Genomic DNA, 19,849 nt, shown 5'->3' with positions numbered 1-19,849 from the left:
TATCATATAATAGAATAATTATTAATATTTAATATACATCAATAATATGGATTTTACTGATTCTGAAAGAGATTCCGGTTATACCGACAAGTGCAGCCACAAGCCAAACATTACTTTACAACAAAAGTTTCCTAAAAGTGACTTCTTTATGCATTTTGCTTCTTCATATGCATTTGCTCTCCTCCATTAAACTGAGTTGGTTGGTAATAAGGATTTGCATTGTGAGTAAAATGGTTTATATGGCTATAGTCACTTTGAGATATTTGACTTGAGTTATCGAAATTAGATTGCGATTGCGCATGAGATATACTCAACAGCTATTAATTCTTTAATTTCATTTAATGAAGTTCTTGGCGTACTTACATTAATTGTTTCGCTAATTATTTGATCTGGTTTTCATTCTGTTACTATAGTCTCTCATAGCTGGCTTAATTGATTGTATGGATCGGGGTCATTTTACTAAATGAAAGACCGTTATTTGTATTTTGAATGTGATTGGAAGCATACACAAATTTCGTCTCGTTATTCTCGATCATATTTTGTCTCTAAGTATGAGTCGCAACTTCTAGGGCCTATCGATTTGATTTCTTAATATTTTTTAGTAGGTTTTCCAGTTTGTTCAATTTTGTCCGGATGTTCTTTTTCTCTTGGTTTACTACTTATTTTTTGTTGGGTTAATAGTGATGATGCTTTATGCCACTGCTATGCTGTTTGCCTGTCGACATCGATCGATTGTACTTATTATTTTTCAAGGAGTAGCGAGTATCTTCATAATTATCAGCTCTATCGAAAATGACCTTTGATCTGTTTTGCAATTTGGATGCAATTTCGGTTAAGAGCACAGTTCTTGATTTTTAATTACTTTATTTTTCAGCAGAATTGTACAAAGATCGAAATTTATGTGATTGACTATTCCTTTGGTCTTTTTCATAATGACCCTATTTCGATGCTTGTGATTGAATTTGACTGTTTCTTAGTCTGCTTTCGGACATGCTTTTATTGCTTAGTCTGCTTTCAACTAGCTTCATGTTTGCTCTACGAAGGAGAAGCTATCTAGCACTTGCGTTGCTCTTGTTACTATTATTACTGTGAACACTAACCCCTTCTCCTAGTTCTTAATTATCTGAAGCTTTGCCCTTATAGTATGGATTTTGCTCGTACTTTGCCATTTATTTTATTTTGCCTATTCGAGTGCAATTTATATCACTAAACGTTACAGTTCAAATATAAATGATTTATTAATTTATTTTATTTATTATTCTAGATTTGTTCGCTCTAAATTCACTTAATTGAAGTAGGAAATTTAAATATCGACTTTAGAAATCATGCGGTAGCTTTCTTTTGTTGTTTCTTGAGCTCTTTGAGTCTAATTTCGATTTTCTTCTTGATGTGTTCCTTTCTTTGGGCATTTGTGAGTGCGACTTTTCTGTATTTTATGTGTTCTCTCTTGAAGTTTGTTTTTTCTGCTCTCTTCACGACGTCTGGGTTGGCTCTGATATCCTTATGGAGCTTCTCGTAGAGTTTTTCAACTGAGGCTACACCGGTTTTCTTGAGGCATTCGTTCCAAAGTCTGAATTGAATGTTTTCCTTTTCGGTTCCCTTGATGGCTTTAATGTAGGCATCAACGTGAGCACCAAGAATTCTGTTTCTGAGAATTTTGTTCTCTCCTTTCTCAGCTTTTCCAGGGAATCTTTTTTCGGAGTGAGGGACATTAAGACCACCATCAGCAGCACCTTTCATGACTGCAAAAACTTTCGATCCAGTAGTTGTGGATTTAAGTCCGACATCAAGAATGACCTTGAAGGGTTTTCTATCTCTGACATCATTTCCAGAGTCATAGTTGACTTCGTATTTACTGTTTCCCTCATAAATTTCACTAAGTCCGACTTTTTTGAGAAGTCTTCGGGCGAGTAATAGACCAGTAGCATATGCTGAGGCATAGTTGGCAAGACCGGCAGTCAAACCGAATCTTTTGAGTTCAAGAGAATCAGCAGCACAGAAAACTCGATCTCCTTGAATGGTTGCATAGATGACCTGAGCAATAACTCTAGTGTTGGTAATTCTGGCAACGAGTCTATATTTGGGGGTGTTGTATTTATCCTTATCTTGGATGACAAGTCTCTTTCTGGCAAAGTAGTCAGTTTTTCCTTCTCTTCTTCTTTTGAACTTGGTCTGGAACCTCATGAAGTAAGATTTGTTCTTGATGACTTTCACGAACACCATATGTGGATATAAATAATTGATTATTAAATATTAATATTAAATTCGATCTAAGTGTTTGTAGATATTCCCTATTATCTAATTAAAATAATTAAAATTAATTAAATGAGTTAAATGAATAAATTACATAGAATTCTGTCATTTTAATAAAATCTAATTGCCAAATGTTAATAATGCCTTTTCAGTAGGTTCAGTTTGCTGATTTTCATGGTATCTTATTCAGTTCTCACAATTCTCCTGGAAATATATAACAATAATTCAATAAAAGCAATAGGAATTAAACAAAATAGATCAAACAGCATGGATCAAACAACATGAGCTAAACAACAAATGAATATAGCGTTTGCCATCTGAGTTTGATTTATTTCTGTGGAAATATATTTTAAAGCTTAGAGTACAATAGCATCTCTCAATGATGAAACAAATTAATTCTTTCAAATTCATAGGCGGTTTATGTGTATTTATTTGAGTGCTCCTAAAGAAATATAATATACAATATACAACAATACAACAAAATATATAACAAACACTGGTACTACATATTGATCATAGCCATCACAATTCAGCAATGAAATTCCCAAACAAAGTAATACTCTCGCTTAATCTTGTCTGCAAAGCCTTTTCCACTGTATCGTTCGATCGGTAGATAATGCTCTCTTTGTCATTCAGCATATCTTAGAGATCTTTCATGAGATCTGCGATTGTGACACACTTTTTAGGATTGAATTTGGCAATTTGGTGGTAGAACAGAGGCACTGATATTTTCTTTGTGGACGGATGCACTGAAAAGGGAAGTTTCAACAAATGGTTCTGCATTGTAGAGACATTGTAATCCATACGGGGATACAGGAAAGACAGCATGATTTATTATTCGATGAAGGTTATGGTCTTATATTTACGGTCGAGTTCATGGCTTTTCAGAGGATACTAAGGTCCTGGTTTTGTCTTTTCATAATGGTCGACTTCATCACACAGCTCCTGCCAAAGTCTACTATGAGTTTGTTCGCATTTCTCCCACTTTTCCTTTACTCTTTCCATTAACAGCTTACTCCTTGTTTAAAGAATTTTATATATGACTTCCCTGCAATTTTTATTGTTGAGAGTTTTCTGCTGTTAGAATATTGAAGTGAACCACTTTCTGAGAATCTTTAAGCTTCTTGCAATATGCGGGTGCATTAATTTAAGCAGCTACTCTCTCGCTATATGTCGATCGTCATGAACTTTGAACAGTTCATGATGAGTCTTGAATATCCCATCTGCCAAGAGTGAAGCAGCCTTGTCATTGGCTGTCACCAACTCCAAGTAGTCTATGCTTGATTTTCGGACCTGATCACTCATTAGTCGAGCCCTTTTATCGCAGACCCAAATATGCATGCCTCTGCCTCCTGAAAACACATACATAATCTTTTCGAACCCAAAATCAGTCATGAGACTCGTTTCAAGTATCTAAGCCGCAGCCAAGAGCATCTTCCAACAATCTTCACAGACATCTTTGCCTGTGCAGCAAGTCCGCACATCATCATAGTCATTCATATCAAAATCAAAAATTAGTTATCTTTCAATTGGTTTCTCATCTTTGTTATCTTTAACTGGAACTCCGGTCCATATGGCCCCAGCATCGACCTTCCTTGGCACAGACTCGCCCTTTGTCAAGCGATTCTTCATTTACTGAAAGTTATTGAATGTAACATATCTCTGCACCCCACCACCTTCATACTAAAACGAAAGTTCTCGATGGCTGAATGGGTACTTCGAGTTATAAGTCATCCATTTCTGAATAAGTTCATATGGATAGAAATGCTCATAATAGTGTCTGAGATTGTCTTCGTCCATTGGCGCGTACTCGATAAATAAATGGAGGGAAAGTATATATTGAATACTGAATATATGTATGCATGTATGCATGTATGTATTTATGAGTAAACATGACAAAATTTAACATTCCCAAACAATCTAATGATATTACAACACCACTATCTTGATATTTTTATATCTTTATGATTATGCATATAGAGAGATATACATACACACATATGACATCTATATAAATTAAATATTCTGGATGATTGACAAAAGTGATGTGAACCTCTCTGAGCAATTAGTGCATGATTGGTGGGGCAGTGATGAGCCATAGGCCATTACTGATACAATTAAAGCAGAAATGGGTTATTTGTTCTGTCAGTTGTGCTCCAAGGATCACCAAAACTCAGAAATGTATTCTGTAATTGATAATTTGGATGTCTGTGGTCATCTTTTTTGTCGGAAATGTCTGGCATTAATCATTTAGGGCAACATACGTAGAAATTAGGATACATTTTGCCCCATTGATGCCTGTCCTTGCAAACTGGATGAAAATAGCAGATTATTCCATAGTCTACCAAAAGCCACTACAGGCCTCTATTAAGCCTGGAAAAAAACAAAGGGATACCAACACAGAAATCAATCCTTAAAGCGCAGCTTCACTGAATCCATACGGTAGTCAATGCGGTAATCACTACGCTAATCAATGCACGAATCAGTACGTGAAAGTATCATGGATCCCAACAACAACAACAATGACAACAATGGCAATGAAGAGTATTAACGATACTCCGAACAACTACACAAGTTAAATGTATCCAGTGCAATTAAATAATAGATTATGTAGTAGGAACAAATAATGAGGCCGAGGGCACACCAGAATCTCAACAGAAAGAAGTAAAACAAAAATAAGAACATCTAAAATAAAATTAATAAGAAGAAGAAGAATAATAAATAGTAAGAATATACTGTCGGTCGGGTTATTTGTAAGGTAATGCTAATTATTTTTGGAGTGCCACTTTTAGGGATTTAATTATGCGTTGTTCTTGGAAGTGCTATTCTCTTTTTTGGGCTGATATTTGGAAGTTTGGTTTAAGCACTAGTTTCAGCATCATTGTTTGTATATGGTCTGTCCAGTTCGCAGCATGAAGATTTATAGAGCTATGTTGTTTAGTTTATACTATCTTTCACTACTTTTGTGGCTTTGTTCTGTAGCAGGCGATTTGTTTGGGTGGAAATTATACGGAATATTTGGAAATTGACAGCAACTACTGCAAAAATAATATGCAGTTATCCGAAAAATATATGATACTCGATAATTAACTTAATATTCATTAATATTCATGAATATTAGTATTTGGAGCATATTAATCACAAATATGATGAGTATTCGGACATTGAATTGAATTTGATCAAATCGAACTGACAATTCGCACATGAATATGAATATGAATATATAGATTATACATTTGACATGTGACATAACAAATACATAAATTATATTTAAATGGATAACAGATTCTTTTCCCAACAGTCAAACGGCATCGAAAATGGCGGCATGTTCAACCGCGAACAAATCCAACGACTCACACAGTACTCTATTGATGATAGTGCAGACAATTGATGCAAATGTATAGCAGCAGCAATCAGAATTAACTCGAGCCTGCTGATTTAGCTCGTTGCATGATCGATACCTACCGTGGCATGAATAAGCATTTTATTCCTACTGGGTACGAGCTATCTTCATTTGCACGGATCTTTGATTCGAGTAGGAAGGGTAAAATAACATCAGAGGATGTTTTGGCGACTGCAACGAGAATGTTTCTGACGAATAACACAGAAAATGATTCAATGAGAAGATGATTAGAAGAATTCATACATACCTACATCATATTTATCATATTATATCATATCGTATAAGTTTATAAAGCAATGAAGACTGCAATTGTCGGTATATTATTTTTGTATTATTCAATCTGATTGAGTTGATTATTCGAAATACAAATGACGATCATTTAATTTCATCTCAATAAATTAAACAACTAAATAAAGAAATATACAATTACACTTTAATTTCAACATTTGGGGTTGGGGTTGGGGTTGGGGTTGGGGTTGGGGTTGGGGTTGGGGTTGGGGTTGGGGTTGGGAACATTCAAACTGCCTATTATTTCACTGCTATTTTACAAATCGAACTTAATTTGTAATATTATAAAAACCCATGGAAATTATGGAAAAGAAAAGTAACTGTATGAAGTATTAATTCGGACAGGTCTTCGGTACAAAGGAACAAATCTCAAGGGTACTCGACTAGGACATAATTTCGAAGCTAAGTTTCGATCCCTCCGGCAGATACTTGTCATTGGGAGATAATGCTGGCAGAATTGTCATATTTGAAGTCCCAATATCCAACGAAACACAAGAGGATAAGTATAACCCTTACGAGTACTATGCTGAAGTAAGCTATTGCTGAATTAGTTTCAATCTCATGAAAATAAGCTTGATTATCTGAAAAGCACTCATGTCGGAGAATCTATTGTCGATATGTGTTGGATACGAAACCAAGGTCGCTTTTTGAAGCTGTTGACAACAAACTGCCAGTAGATCAAACTATGGAAAGCCTACAATAAATAAAGCAAAAAGGTCTCGAAACCTACAACCCAGGACTTACACTTTCCCAAACTACAGACATAATAAAGCGAATTCTATGCAAATGAGCAGTACCATTTAGAAATATCTCTCAGGAAATCATTCCCAAAAATACATACATCCCCTATAAACTCGATTAGTGTCTCCAATAACGAGGAGTATCTCTTGTCTTCGGATAAACAACACACTTACTTATGGAACATGGAAAAGCCTATCCGACCCTACATCGCAAACTAAATAGCTCTGACTAGAAACAAGGCAAATGCTTTCTACTAAACTCAAACTTAAATAACGTGTTCCAAAATGCATCCGACTTCCGATAGTTTATTTGCATTTGGTTTGAATAGAAATGGAATTGGAATGTGTGATATGCGCATCTCATGTAATTTATGTCATAATGAGCATAGCATTCGGGAGTAATGTCATTAATTTTGGGGTCGATGTCCGATCCACCAAGAACTTCTTTACTGAAATGGTCAGCAGCATCTCATCTGCGCAGTTTATGAGCAACTCCAAATATATTGTGGCCAGGGAGTATATGAATATAAAGATATGGGATACAGCAAACACCAGGAGACCGGTCCTCAATGTCCACCTGGACAGTCGATACAGAGATAAGCTTTGTGAACTCGAATAGAAAGAGAAGCTATACGATGTCTTCCAAATGGGAATCTCTGCTGACAGCTCCACAATTGTCACTGGCAACTACAACAGCTGTTTTCACCTTCTGGATGCCAAAACGGGAGAAAACTGCCAGTACCAGTTGAGCTTCAAGAGAAAAACATTATCGACCCAAATCTGCCATCAACAGAAAATATCAGAGATCTCTCGTTTAGAGACCAAAACTAAGACCTCGGCAGTCGCATTCCATCCGATAAGTAACATTGTGGCTGTGGCTTCGCTAAACTGCCTTTTTCTCTACTATCTCTAATGATAATCAAGGAGGCTGTACATGCCTATTCTGTATGATTTCAAAATTGATTGTTCTAAGTGTCTTATCGATGTTATGCTCTGTCATTCGATGTTACTCTATCACATAAATATGCAAATATTAAACAGTTAGAGAGAGAGCACATAATATAATTCCACCATAAATAAATACAATGATCACAAAGTAAGCCTGCCGACCCTTGCTTAAACCAACCACCAGCCACCACAACAGCTTTATGGACCTTCATTATGCATTCACTCTCTCCGATATCAAGGATCTGCTCATGTACTTACCTACTTCCTTGAAGTTCATGGGTATCGACTTCCAATCTACAGCCCCTGATAACTCACCCGATATGATAAAATACCGTGCAAAAACAATTGCAGTATCCGGGATCAATGTCAAGAATGGAGCTGTGCTATAATTCACAAAAATGACAGAGTATGAGTCAATAAGTTGGTAGTTTGATGTCATCATTGCCTTTCCTATTTTATCTGCAGTTCGCAACAGCGATATATCCGATGAACTCAAAACAAAAGTGTATAACCTACTGCTACTAACCAATAAAATAGATGACAAAATCTTAAACAAAAACACCCCAAAATAATTATCCATCACAGATATCCGTAATCTCCAACTATCAATCCGTAATGAAAAAATCTCTCCATTTCGCTACAGTAACAAACAATACACAAATACTTCCCACAAAAAACAACAGATGTTCTCCGGACATCTGACAGCAATTCTTATACTCTAAAAGAATCAACAATACTCAATTTAGCAGCTGATATAGGCATTAGCTCAATAAATCAGTTCAGTATTATACATAATGGACTGCAATTAGCTCTGGTATCGTCAAATTAGATTGGTTTGTGGTGTGGTACCTCAACAAAATTATGTGAAGGCTGAGTTATCTGTTGATGCAGCATTCGACAAGTTTATTGATAGGATCAATAGCAATGTATTATCTGTGATAAAAGAAAAGGATGTTAGTGGTAAGAGTAAGAATATGAGTGTGAGTGCAGGTCAGAGTGAGAATGTGAGCAACAGCCATACATAGAAACCGAACATTAAGCATAAATATAAGAATAATAGTGGAGTAATAATTCTGAGTTTAACATTAATTCTGATAATAATGTGCTACATTTATATTAGATTTGGGCACTCTGTTGGAGATGCCACTGTTGTTGTTGATGATGTTGATGATGCCAGTGTTGCTGCTGATAAAGTTCTTGAAGGTGCTACTGTAATTACTGATTTATGAGTAAGTTATAGTTATGGCTAATGAGATTGCGCATAGAATTAAGAATGAATTATATATATCTGTGTTTATCTGTGTTATGTATGTATATTATGTGTGTATATTCTGTGTGCATATTATGTGCATATATGTATTGATTGGTTGGCTAGTTAATTGAGATATATCGCATATTTATAATATTTATAAGAGTTAGAATAGTGATAAGTTATAAGAGTGTTATATATAGGTTAATATTAAATAGTACAAAATGTTCAAAAACGAAACAAAGCACAAATCCTAAACATCGAACAATAGCTCCAACAAATTGCCGATGACAACCCCATCAAATCCGATCTTCACCCACCTAATATCAACACCAACACAAACTACCTACAATCCCTATAATAATAATATTCAATACCATAGCCAATACTATAGAAAGCAGCTCATAATAACCAACAACTAATCCACCACCATCCTCTTAACATCCAATAACACAGAAACACGTAATAGCACAAATAAGACAAAATGCAATTATAAATAGAAAACTGTATGCTCCAATTTCGAAAGTATCAGCAGCAACAACAAAAACAGCCCCAATTACACTACTAATAAAACTAACAGCACAATAACATTCAACCTTTACAATACGATACTGATAACATAGAAGATGACAATCAATAAAATCTCCATTTCACATTTACCGAACAATATCGCAACCTACCAACAAATCCCCATAAAACAATCATTATCTAATAAGCTATGATGGAAGAGTAAGATGATGTGCAAATTCTATAGTATTGTTAGGATTATGGATAATTATCTCCAGAGGAGGTCTCTAATTAGCAAGGAGATGGCTATGAGAACTAATTGATAAGAAGAAATGTCACTAAGTAAACCTATCTCACTCTTAGTCAAGGAATCAAGCAAGCACGGCAGTTAACCTAACATGAAAAACTGCTCAAATAAATCAGTAAGCTCTCAAGAACATCTGTTCATCATAAAATACAGAAATAAATACAGGAGAGATCATTACGTAAACTCTAACTCAAGAAATAATTGAAACAAATGGCATAGAAAACTGCACTCAAAGTCAAAAATAATGAGGAAAAAGTCAAAGAACTGCAATAACTGAAACTGAAATCTGAACAAATTAACAGTATACTGCAATTGGTCTATTATTTTGGCAATTAGATTACATCGTTCGAAAGTGTTGCCAAACTTAAGTAGGAAATGCGGATGCCACCATATTCTCAAATGCTGGCAGCAGTTACAAAACACAGGCAAAAGAAAGCCATAAAGAAGAGTGAAAGGATGAAAAATAAAAAAATTAAACAAGCGAAATAAGTTTATTGGTAATAATAAGACGAGGAAATCAAAACAAAGAAGATGAAGAGTAAAGACACTTTTGTTCCTGGCAATTTAAATAATAAAAATCATAAAAATAGGAAGGCTGTATATAAAGTTATTTCGATTGATTAGGAAGGAGAGGAAATGGAAGAAGAAGATGAAACAGATAATTACAAATTCATTGGTTTTGGCAGAAATAATAAAAATAAAACGAGCAAGAAAAAATAAACAATAATCGAAAGCGATGCTTCAGATGATGAGTATCTTGTGGACGATGATTGAATGATATGTGATATGCTGTATGTGGCTCAAAAATCATTAGTTTTTCGATAGAAAAGTATATAAGGAGTAGTTTCAGCTTTCATTTATCTTTCAAATTACTCTCCTTTCTCGTTTAGCTCGAACTCGCTCACTTCTAAGTCGTTGAATTTCGCCCATCTTTTATCGTTGATTTTACTGTAATTTAGGTAGTGCCCATGCTCAACATTCTTACCAATATGGCATATCATGCCCCTGAGCTCATATCCCATAAACTCACGTAAAATGGTCTGTGTAGATAGTTACTTTTTAGTGACACCCTTCTCATGTGAGAATCGATTTATGTGAACAATTAGTATCTTTGAAGTTAACACAATTTTACGCTGAACTTGACAAAATCCTAAAGAATTGCATTATTCACAGATATATGATGACACTTCTTCAGTTGTGCATTCAGAGAGTATTTCAGTATGTGGGATCGTATATGTATACAGTTTCTCTTACTTTTACGCTATCTTTTTGCATTTGCGGCAAACAATGCTAATTTGCAATGTGCTTTAAAAAAGCTGTTTAAATTTCTCCACTAAACCAGGAATCTTCTGCATTCTTTTTTCTAGCTCTTAGAATAGCTCAATGATGTATTGCTGAACATCTTACTGCTGGAAGCTCTTCGCGAAATATTCTGGCCCTTTTTCTTTCAGGAAGGCCACTGAAATCTTACGAGTATCCTTAACCCCTGAAATTTATTGAAACAATATTCTGAGCTAATCTAAGAGGTTATCTTTGCTTTTTATATACGGTCGGTATTCATCCAGAAGCTTTTCGAAATGTTCAATTTGATGCAAGGCCTGTATTGTCGATATGATGTAGCAGTCTAATGATATGTTGACAATTACTATTTCCAGGGTTTTAGATGCCTTTCATTTTGGAGGATGTCATTATGTATCTGCTATGTTTGCTACCACTCCTTTGCGTGACTTCCCACACAGTATCCTTATTGTTGAGATCTTTCGTGATTTATATTGTTTCAATTTGCTTACCGAATGCTTTTTATAAACCTTGCAGGATATTCTTTTTGTATGAAGGATATCGAGTGATAAGGATGAAACATATTTACAGCCATTTAGCACAGATTTGTTTATTGCTGATCTTTTCGATATTTCGGAGGATGCAGTTTATTCCCTATTCTCCAAGATTACAGTGCCGATAAAATCCCAAAATGTAAAACTATGACAGTTAAAAGACTGCTTCTTCCACTTTGAGACAGTTCTTGGCTCTTTTGATAAAAATAGGCACAATAAACTTTTAATAAATGCACCTCAATTTGAAGTACTCGTCCTAAGATTTGAGGAGGTGACTAATCTTGCTAATCAAGGAAATGATTTATTTACTCATTGCACTTTTTGTGAGAGCAATGAAGAAACAAACTAAATGTTCATCTGAAAGTTCAAGCAAGAACTCGAAATTCAAGTGTATGAAGTACGAGATATCTCGATCCTCAAGGGCATACGGATAAATGAACAGGAATATATTGGGGGAAGCCGATGGGATTCCTGCTACCTCAATCATCTTCTTCAAAACTACATGCTATTTCTGAGTGTAGTCATTGTCTAGTTGAATATTGCTCTATTTTATTATGCGGACCAATTCTAGCACGGACCTATACTAAACATAGCTGATGGCATCGAAAAAGGTTATCCATTCAATTATCGAGTTTAGCTCGCAGAGACCGATCGATATATACTCCTTGTTGCAGAATATGTGGAATGTGTTACAGACTAAAGAAAGGGTTTATTGGACAATTTTGGCTTGAGGCTCGGCTGAAACCCAAGTTGAGAATATTATGATATCATTGTGATCTTAGCAGATGGCTCGATATCGCATCTTCCAAGAAACCGCATAGAATTGCGAACAACCCTTTAATTTGAGTTTAAGAGAATAAATAAACATAAGCATCGATAGGGATGACACCTGTCGAATTTAGTATTCAATAGTTTTAAGTGCATTGTTAAATTAGGAACTGCTCTTCTGTTCCAAATCATTTAAAATTGCCTAAAGAATCTTCCATGATTCACAGCTACTCGAAGAGATCAGCTTCTAGATTACAATTGTCATTGATTTTTTTGTAAGTTAGTTTCTAGTTTGTTGTAAACATCTTTGGAACTGAATGTCAATCGAGTTCTCTTTTAGTATTTATGGGTTAGATTGAGACATTGCGGGAGAGATCGGAACAATGATACTATTAATTATAAACTCTTTGTGTTATATTGATATATGTGTTATGTAAGAACTAATTTTTATTTTGGGAGATGATTAATAAGTTATAATTTATATTTTTCACTTACTATCGGCATTTATGGGGGGATGGATTATATGAGGGATAATCGTCTGATTTTATGTTTAAATTTATGAACTGGTTGTACTCATATTGCTTATCTGTTCTATTCTTGGCAAATATATACATTTTGATTTGATGAAACTCATTATTTGAGAGTTTCATATTGTAACTGCCTTAAATATTTCGAATGTTTGTGTGTTTGTTTTTTTTCTCTGGATAATTCGATAATTGGATAATGCAACAGCAGTTTGGACTCTGAAATAGTTTAAACTCGAATTTAATGTCATTATGTAAATATACAGCATCATAGATTATTGGGTAAGTTTTATAATTGATTTCATTTGATATTTTTATGTTTTTATTTCGATTTCTTTTTTTATTTCTGCTGTGGGTTATTGCTCATTTCTTTTGTTTTTTGTTTTATTTATTATGAGTGTTTCAGCTATTTACTTACTTTTGGTTATTTTTGTTTGCGTTCGAACTTTAGACTTTGATTGTTCTTCTCTTTCTCTTTCTGTTGTGTCACGGGTGTCTATTGCTGTGCTGCGTGAGTCTAATGCTGAGTCGTATGAGTCTATTGTTGTGCTTTATTAGTCTATTGTTATGTCGAGCCCTGCTCCTTTTCTTCGTTTTGATGCTGCTCCATGAATTACATTTTTTCCATAAAAACTGCCATTTCCTTCTTATAATGTTTATAGATTCTCTGCAGAAAGTCTTCCTCAATGCTCAAAACTTAAGTGGAACCTAAATCCTTAAAGAATTCCTCCCCTTGAACAGATTTGGGACACTCTCTCAAATGCGAATACTCCTTGAGCAGCATTATCAGTTAGTGTGCGTATTGGTCAACAATCGACGCAGTCTTCGGTAGCTATTTCTTCAAATCCTCCTGAATTTGAATCTGACCTTGATGCAATTTCCAGCTCAAGATAGTTCTACCTTGGAAAAGATCGTAGCCATGTTGGAACATTCGGGCTTACTATCCGATCAGCTCTTCCTAAAATTATTGGTTATTTTGGTCTTTGTATTTTATGGCAATTCTATGGTATCTCCAGACTTGTGGGATTATGAATGGCATGGCAAGACTCTCCTCTGTTGAGATGACAGGCTCAGATGCATAAAGTATAGTGGGGTTGATGATCTATCGATAGTCCGATACATTGTTATATGAGGAATCCATCCATTTTATTTTGGTCTATGAATCTGAATATCCAGGCGATGGCTCTGCTTTATTCTATTTCATGGGTTGCCTTGGCTCTACCAATGCTTTTTTATTGAAGACCATCATCATTTAATTCAAGCCAACTTGACTGGCTCCTAGAAATACTGAGTTACTCACACATGCCGTATACTTGAGTCTCTCTACCTTTTAGTTGACTTGCTTGTAGTGCATTGCAAATTTTGTTCTTTCACAGGAGTTATTCAGCAGCTCTGCAAACTATTCTGAGAAGAATGCGATTAGAGGATAAGGTAATCGAATTATAGGGGTTTAGTATTGTTGAAAGGGTTTTGGTTTACGTATTTTTCTCATTTTTATATTGTTGTTGTTTTGTTGTGCTGTTATGCTATAATGGTTGTTATGCTATATTGGTTGCTGTTATATTGGTTGTTGTTTTATGTAATGCTATAGTTGCAGCTGAGTGCCTTATAGTAATTTCTGTATTATAATATATATGAATGCCACTATTAATTATATACGAACAGGAGAGCCTCAATTATTAATTTAACTTCTCTTTAATATGTATTTATCCTCCATACATCCATAAATATATACCCACATACTTACTACATCATTATGTTATAACTAAATAAATAAATAATAGTATAACAAAAACAACAATAATAAAACAACAATGGGCAAACGCAAAATAACCAACAAATTTGCTCAAAGCAAACGCATAATCTCAACTCAAGATCAACGCATGTACTCCTATCCATATTCAGTAAATCCAACATGAAGAAATAGGAATAACATGACAAAAAAAGACAATAGGTAATGAACAAGTCAGCACCCGAAGATGTCCTTGTTAAATAAATGTACATTCTTGGTTTATGGGTTTAGTCCGAAATAGCCTTCATGTCTCTTCTTCATGCATAACAATGCTTTAGGGCCACCCTATCGTATTCTTATTGATACCAATTTTATCAACTTCTCCATTCAGAATAAATTGGATATATTCAAGGCTTCAATGGATTGTCTTCTGGGCAAATGTAACTCATGTCTTATTCTTTAGGCATTCCTTATATTTCTGATTGTGTTATTGCGGAGTTGTAGAAGTTTGGGGTGCGGTATAGAATTGCATTGAGAATAGCCAAAGATCCAAGATTCGAGAGACTTAAATGCGAGCATAAGGGAACCTATGCAGATGATTGTATTATAGAGAGGATCAGGCAGCATCGTATCTACATTGTCGCGACATGTGATAAAGACTTAAAGAGAAGAATAAGGAAAGTACCTGGTGTGCCAATCATGTATATTGCGTCACATAAATATACGGTTGAGAGGATGGCAGAAGCATATGGAGCACCAAAATGAATAATGGCGATGTGATAATACATATAAGCTTATAAGGATGAAATTAAGCGTATGCATTATTTATGGCTGTATGTATGCCTATGCATATGTGCCTATGTGTGCGTATTCATGGATGTGTGTGTGTATGGACTACTGAAATAGAGAGTAGTGCAATATTAAAAATAGAGAAAACATCGTATAATTGATTATATCAGACAAATGCAAAAACATGATAATAATAAATAAACCAAAATGAATGCGAACCTCACAAACACCAAAACTCAATAAATTCGTGACCAAATTCGTCAAAAATACATTCATGGACTTTTCTCGAAGATCAGACAAGAACTCCTAAGCGCGCCATCTCAAAATAGTGCATAACATTCAAATGATAAAAACAGTATTGCGGGATTTATAACAAACTAACATTATAATCAAAGTACTAATTGCACCAATTCGAACCCCAATTTCCGCAATCTCAATCCCACCTCAATAATTTTGAGCAATAGTGTTCATCAAACAGATCATAACAACCATAACACATTTGAGCAAAGCTAAGACTTATACTTCTCCAATTAATTCTCCCAATAATACAGTTGGGGCCAACTTTTCAATAATTTATACAGTTTTGGGAACTTACTCACACTGAGCTAACTCTATAATAACTTACACTATAAAAAATGTGTCAATCTCAATAAATAAGTCTTATAAGTTCTCATCCATAAAATAATGTAAGAGCTCGATTATCAAATGATAGTGCAGTCATCAAAAAATATAGGACAGAATTATGAACCAAATTAATCGGTGATTATTCTGTTAATTTTAATATTAAAATAAATTTACACGAAAGTGCAGTAAATGTCTTCGGCTTAGGAAGGAATCAAGTAAAGGGAAAGTTAAATGAAAACAGTAAATAAAATGAGAGCGAATATGACGAAAGTTTAGGGAATCTTAAGACTGCTGAATATAAATCCGAGTATCATTGAGGCCATATGTTCGAGCACTACTGACTCGATCAAAAAAATTATGTATATTTGACATATAATTTCAATACAATCCTTTTAGTTAGTTAGTTTATTAGTTAGCTATTTTGTTTGTGAGTTAGTTTTTTTGTTTTCTTCCTAAATATATTCATAATGAAAACATTGACTTTGTTTAAGTTCGAAGATAATTTTGGCTATTCAACATAGTTATTAAATCCATCGGTGGCTTCTTTAGAATTTAGTCATTTGTAAATGCTTAAAAATGAACGAATGAATAAAACTATGCTTCAGATTTAGTTTTACAATTTAAATATATGTATACTTATCAACGACCCAGCATATTTTAATTAGAATTATGAGAAAAGGAATTGGATTCGTTCAGCCTTGCAGTGTGTCAATTGAATAAATCGAAGGCGTTCTTTCAATAGCCAGCAAGAATCTGAGCCTCTCCCCATAGTTTTCAAACGAACAAATAATTCCATAATAAATTGCAATTCACAGAAGTTAATGCGATCAAATTGATCACAAGGCCGTCGACATTGTCGAGACAACAGACATAAAGTTGACAGATTTTTATCATCCGAACTCCTGCAATGGGTTGGATATGTCAATTCTTGTGATGGAGGGCTTATAAATCGCGAGAAGAGAATCACAGAGGAGACAATAGATATCATCAATCATTTCGATTTACAATAAAAACATTAACATCATTAGGTCTCAGTTTAACGAACTGATTTCTCTAACATAGCTCTAGATGCTTTTCCAGTAAGAAAATTAAATTATTTAAAAAATCAGAAATGTTGAACGCTGCGTAAAAATACTGAAAAGGGAGAATAGTTCAATTAAAGTCACATCAATGCGTAATCGGATATACTTTTCCCCGAAGAAGCTTGCGAGCATTGTTCAAGCTAAAGAAAGAGAAAACAATAAGAAAATCGCGGAAATAGGCTTGGAAATAAGAAGAAAAAGACAAGAGTTCTTCAGGAATAAGATCAAGTATGATTTATATATTTGTTAATATGAAAAGCAGTCAAGAAAATAAAGGGCCTTTGGGGAGCCATAAACACTAACTCAAACAGCCAGCAGACACAAAAATCCATAAACTCTAACTCAAACAGCCAGCATACACAAAATTCCATAGACTCTAACTCAAAAAACCAGCAGACACAAAAATGCCATCAATTAAATCAGCAAATCGAAGCCAATGTCACTTAAATTATAAAAAAACAGCCGTAAAATTGAAGCCAAATAAAATCTCCTCACAAATGGCGAGTACTACTATCAGTAAAAATCTGATTTAAAGAAGGTAGATACCGTAACAACACAATCCAAGCCCAAAAAATAATACCTTGTGCGAAGAGTCAAGATAGTAGAGTAGTCAATCTCACTTTTTCAAGGAAATTTCTCTAAGATAATTTCGCAGCTTCAGCTATAATGTAAAATACTGTCAAAAGAACTTGAATGCGTTGAAGATGAAATTCAGAACTTAAATCATAACTAGGAACAGAGCTACTACTCAAATAATGGGCTCTCGAGCAATAGCTTATTCAATGGAGCGCACAGCCAGCATAATTAAAGAAACAACAATTTATTCCTGTATAACCAGAGTAGCAATAAGAATCAACGGCATATGATTCTACGTGATAAAAGCCAGAATTTAAAGAACTTGGTGGCCAATCAGAAGCAAAGGAGGAAAATATCTTCAAATTTGCGAAACTACAGAGAGATGTCTCCAGCATACCGAAGATTCCGGACCGCCTCTGCTTACTAAATCGATTATGCCAATAGCAAATCAAGTAGTCATACAAAACACTTAAAACCAACAAAAACACTCTCAAAGAGATAAAAAGATGACTATAATCCTTTCCAAACTCGAACTGTTTCGAATAAAAAGCAAGAAATTCAAAATAAATGCAATATGGTGATCGAATAGTACTTCGAAGAATGCGATGATCGTAACTCATTGCGAACTAACTTCTCTCCTCATATCGAGAGGAGATACTTTTGATATTCATTTTGTTCATGCTGTTTTATCTGATGGACGTGGTGATACTCTCGTTAGACAGATGTAGATATAGGTATTGCCTGAAATATATATATAAAATAGATAAATAAATCATAATAAATATATATATATATATATGCAATTCTGAGAATGACCCAATTAAAATAATGTTATTTATCCTGCAAGTACGCATATATATCACTGAATAGTTGCCTCATCATCATACGTATCATTATTTTAGCTATTTTTGTGGGTGATTATAGTGTCTGTTTCCAAACCTTATCTGATTTTCTGAGGAGAGTTACTTAGCTCTTACAATTTCATACTATTTCTTGTAGTAGCTATTCTTGCTGAAGATGCCCATATCCATCTGCTGATAGTTCGGGAATATACTGATGTTATTTTTGCGACAGAGTAAGCCAATAGATATCCCAATTGTTGACCCAAATATATCCATCTAACATTTAAATTCCAAATAATGCGATAATAATACAATAATTGCACTAATCAAATGAGTGAAATGGGGTTGGGGTTGGGGTTGGGGTTGGGGTTGGGGTTGGGGTTGGGGTTGGGGTTGGGACCAAATAATGCGATAATAATACAATAATTGCACTAATCAAATGAGTGAAATCGATGAAAGATAACTATTAGAAAACTGTAAGAATCTCTAAAAAGAACTAAGCTTACTAAAATAACTCAAATTGAGTTCTGCAGTCTAGGCTTTCAAACTTGAATGCACTTGTTAAGCTGATTAATAAATATCAAGACAAATAAATACAATCTAATCTGCCTACAAATAAAAAATGCAAGTTGTAAGTGAACTCTATGAAGTCAGTATCCTCAAAAGCAAAAGAAATAAATAAGAAATATAAAAACAAAAGGGAGCGTTTATGCAGATTATGGAGCAGCTTAATTAGAGGAAACTTACAATTGAATAATAATATACGAAGAATTTCAATAAGTTGGCTTAAATCAAAGAGCAAAGCTTATCGGAGTGGAAGAGATTATCCAATGATCAGATTAAGAGATTCGGGGCTTCTGGGTTTCTAGGGAAGCAGTATGGGAGAAGGGTGTCTAAAAAAACTTAAATGGCTATGCCTATTGCCCGCAAAAACACTGAGCACGCTCACCATAAGGAGTGTACTGAACAGAATGAGCGGGGGTCACACAATCAACAGAAAGAACAGAAGTAAAATAATGAGTAAAATGAACAAAGTTAAACCAATCACCTACTTAACCCATGGAACTAAAAAACATAAACTCACGAAGAAGCTATTAGAGAACTCAATAAATAATAAGCCTGAAGCTTCATCATTGCATATCGAATTTTACAGTTTAACTCTTCTTTGTTTTGATCTAACATATTCCCCTATAATCCTTAGGATTTGACACTGTGAACAATGATAATTAGCAGTTGCTACATTGATTGAATATATTTGAATAAATAAAATATGAATATTTTGATTAGAGCCAATAATTTTGAACAAACTGTCACAAAATGTCAGAATGATGTATCCTATTAATTGATAGCCTTCACCCACTCAGACATTTAATCAAGAACTGCAG

The 19,849-nt window shown here is 34.5% G+C and overlaps 1 protein-coding gene and 1 pseudogene across 1 annotated transcript; one reads left to right on the top strand and one right to left on the bottom strand.

Annotated features, from left to right (window-relative positions):
- Positions 1-1,303: 1,303 nt before the first annotated feature.
- LOC148298306 (large ribosomal subunit protein uL18-like) lies at positions 1,304-2,223 on the bottom strand. Its single transcript, XM_088276981.1, has one exon. The coding sequence runs from the start codon at positions 2,221-2,223 to the stop codon at positions 1,324-1,326; it is 900 nt and encodes a 299-aa protein (XP_088133107.1). The 3' UTR covers positions 1,304-1,323.
- A 12,410-nt stretch (positions 2,224-14,633) lies between these two features.
- LOC148298305 (rRNA-processing protein FCF1 homolog) lies at positions 14,634-15,316 on the top strand (annotated as a pseudogene).
- The last annotated feature ends 4,533 nt before the right edge of the window (positions 15,317-19,849 follow it).

This window comes from Brachycentrus maculatus, unplaced genomic scaffold (assembly GCF_059751285.1).
Source record: "Brachycentrus maculatus isolate JH-2025_06_01 unplaced genomic scaffold, ASM5975128v1 h1tg002216l, whole genome shotgun sequence".
In the NCBI taxonomy this organism is placed as follows: Eukaryota; Metazoa; Arthropoda; class Insecta; order Trichoptera; family Brachycentridae; genus Brachycentrus; species Brachycentrus maculatus.
The sequence above is the reverse complement of the archived record's forward strand: the minus strand, read 5'-3'. Positions and strand labels throughout refer to the sequence as shown.

Bases quoted from the DNA above. Each gene is read 5' to 3' on its own strand.
- LOC148298306 (XM_088276981.1), bottom strand. From the start codon at position 2,223: ATGGTGTTCGTGAAAGTCATCAAGAACAAATCTTACTTCATGAGGTTC.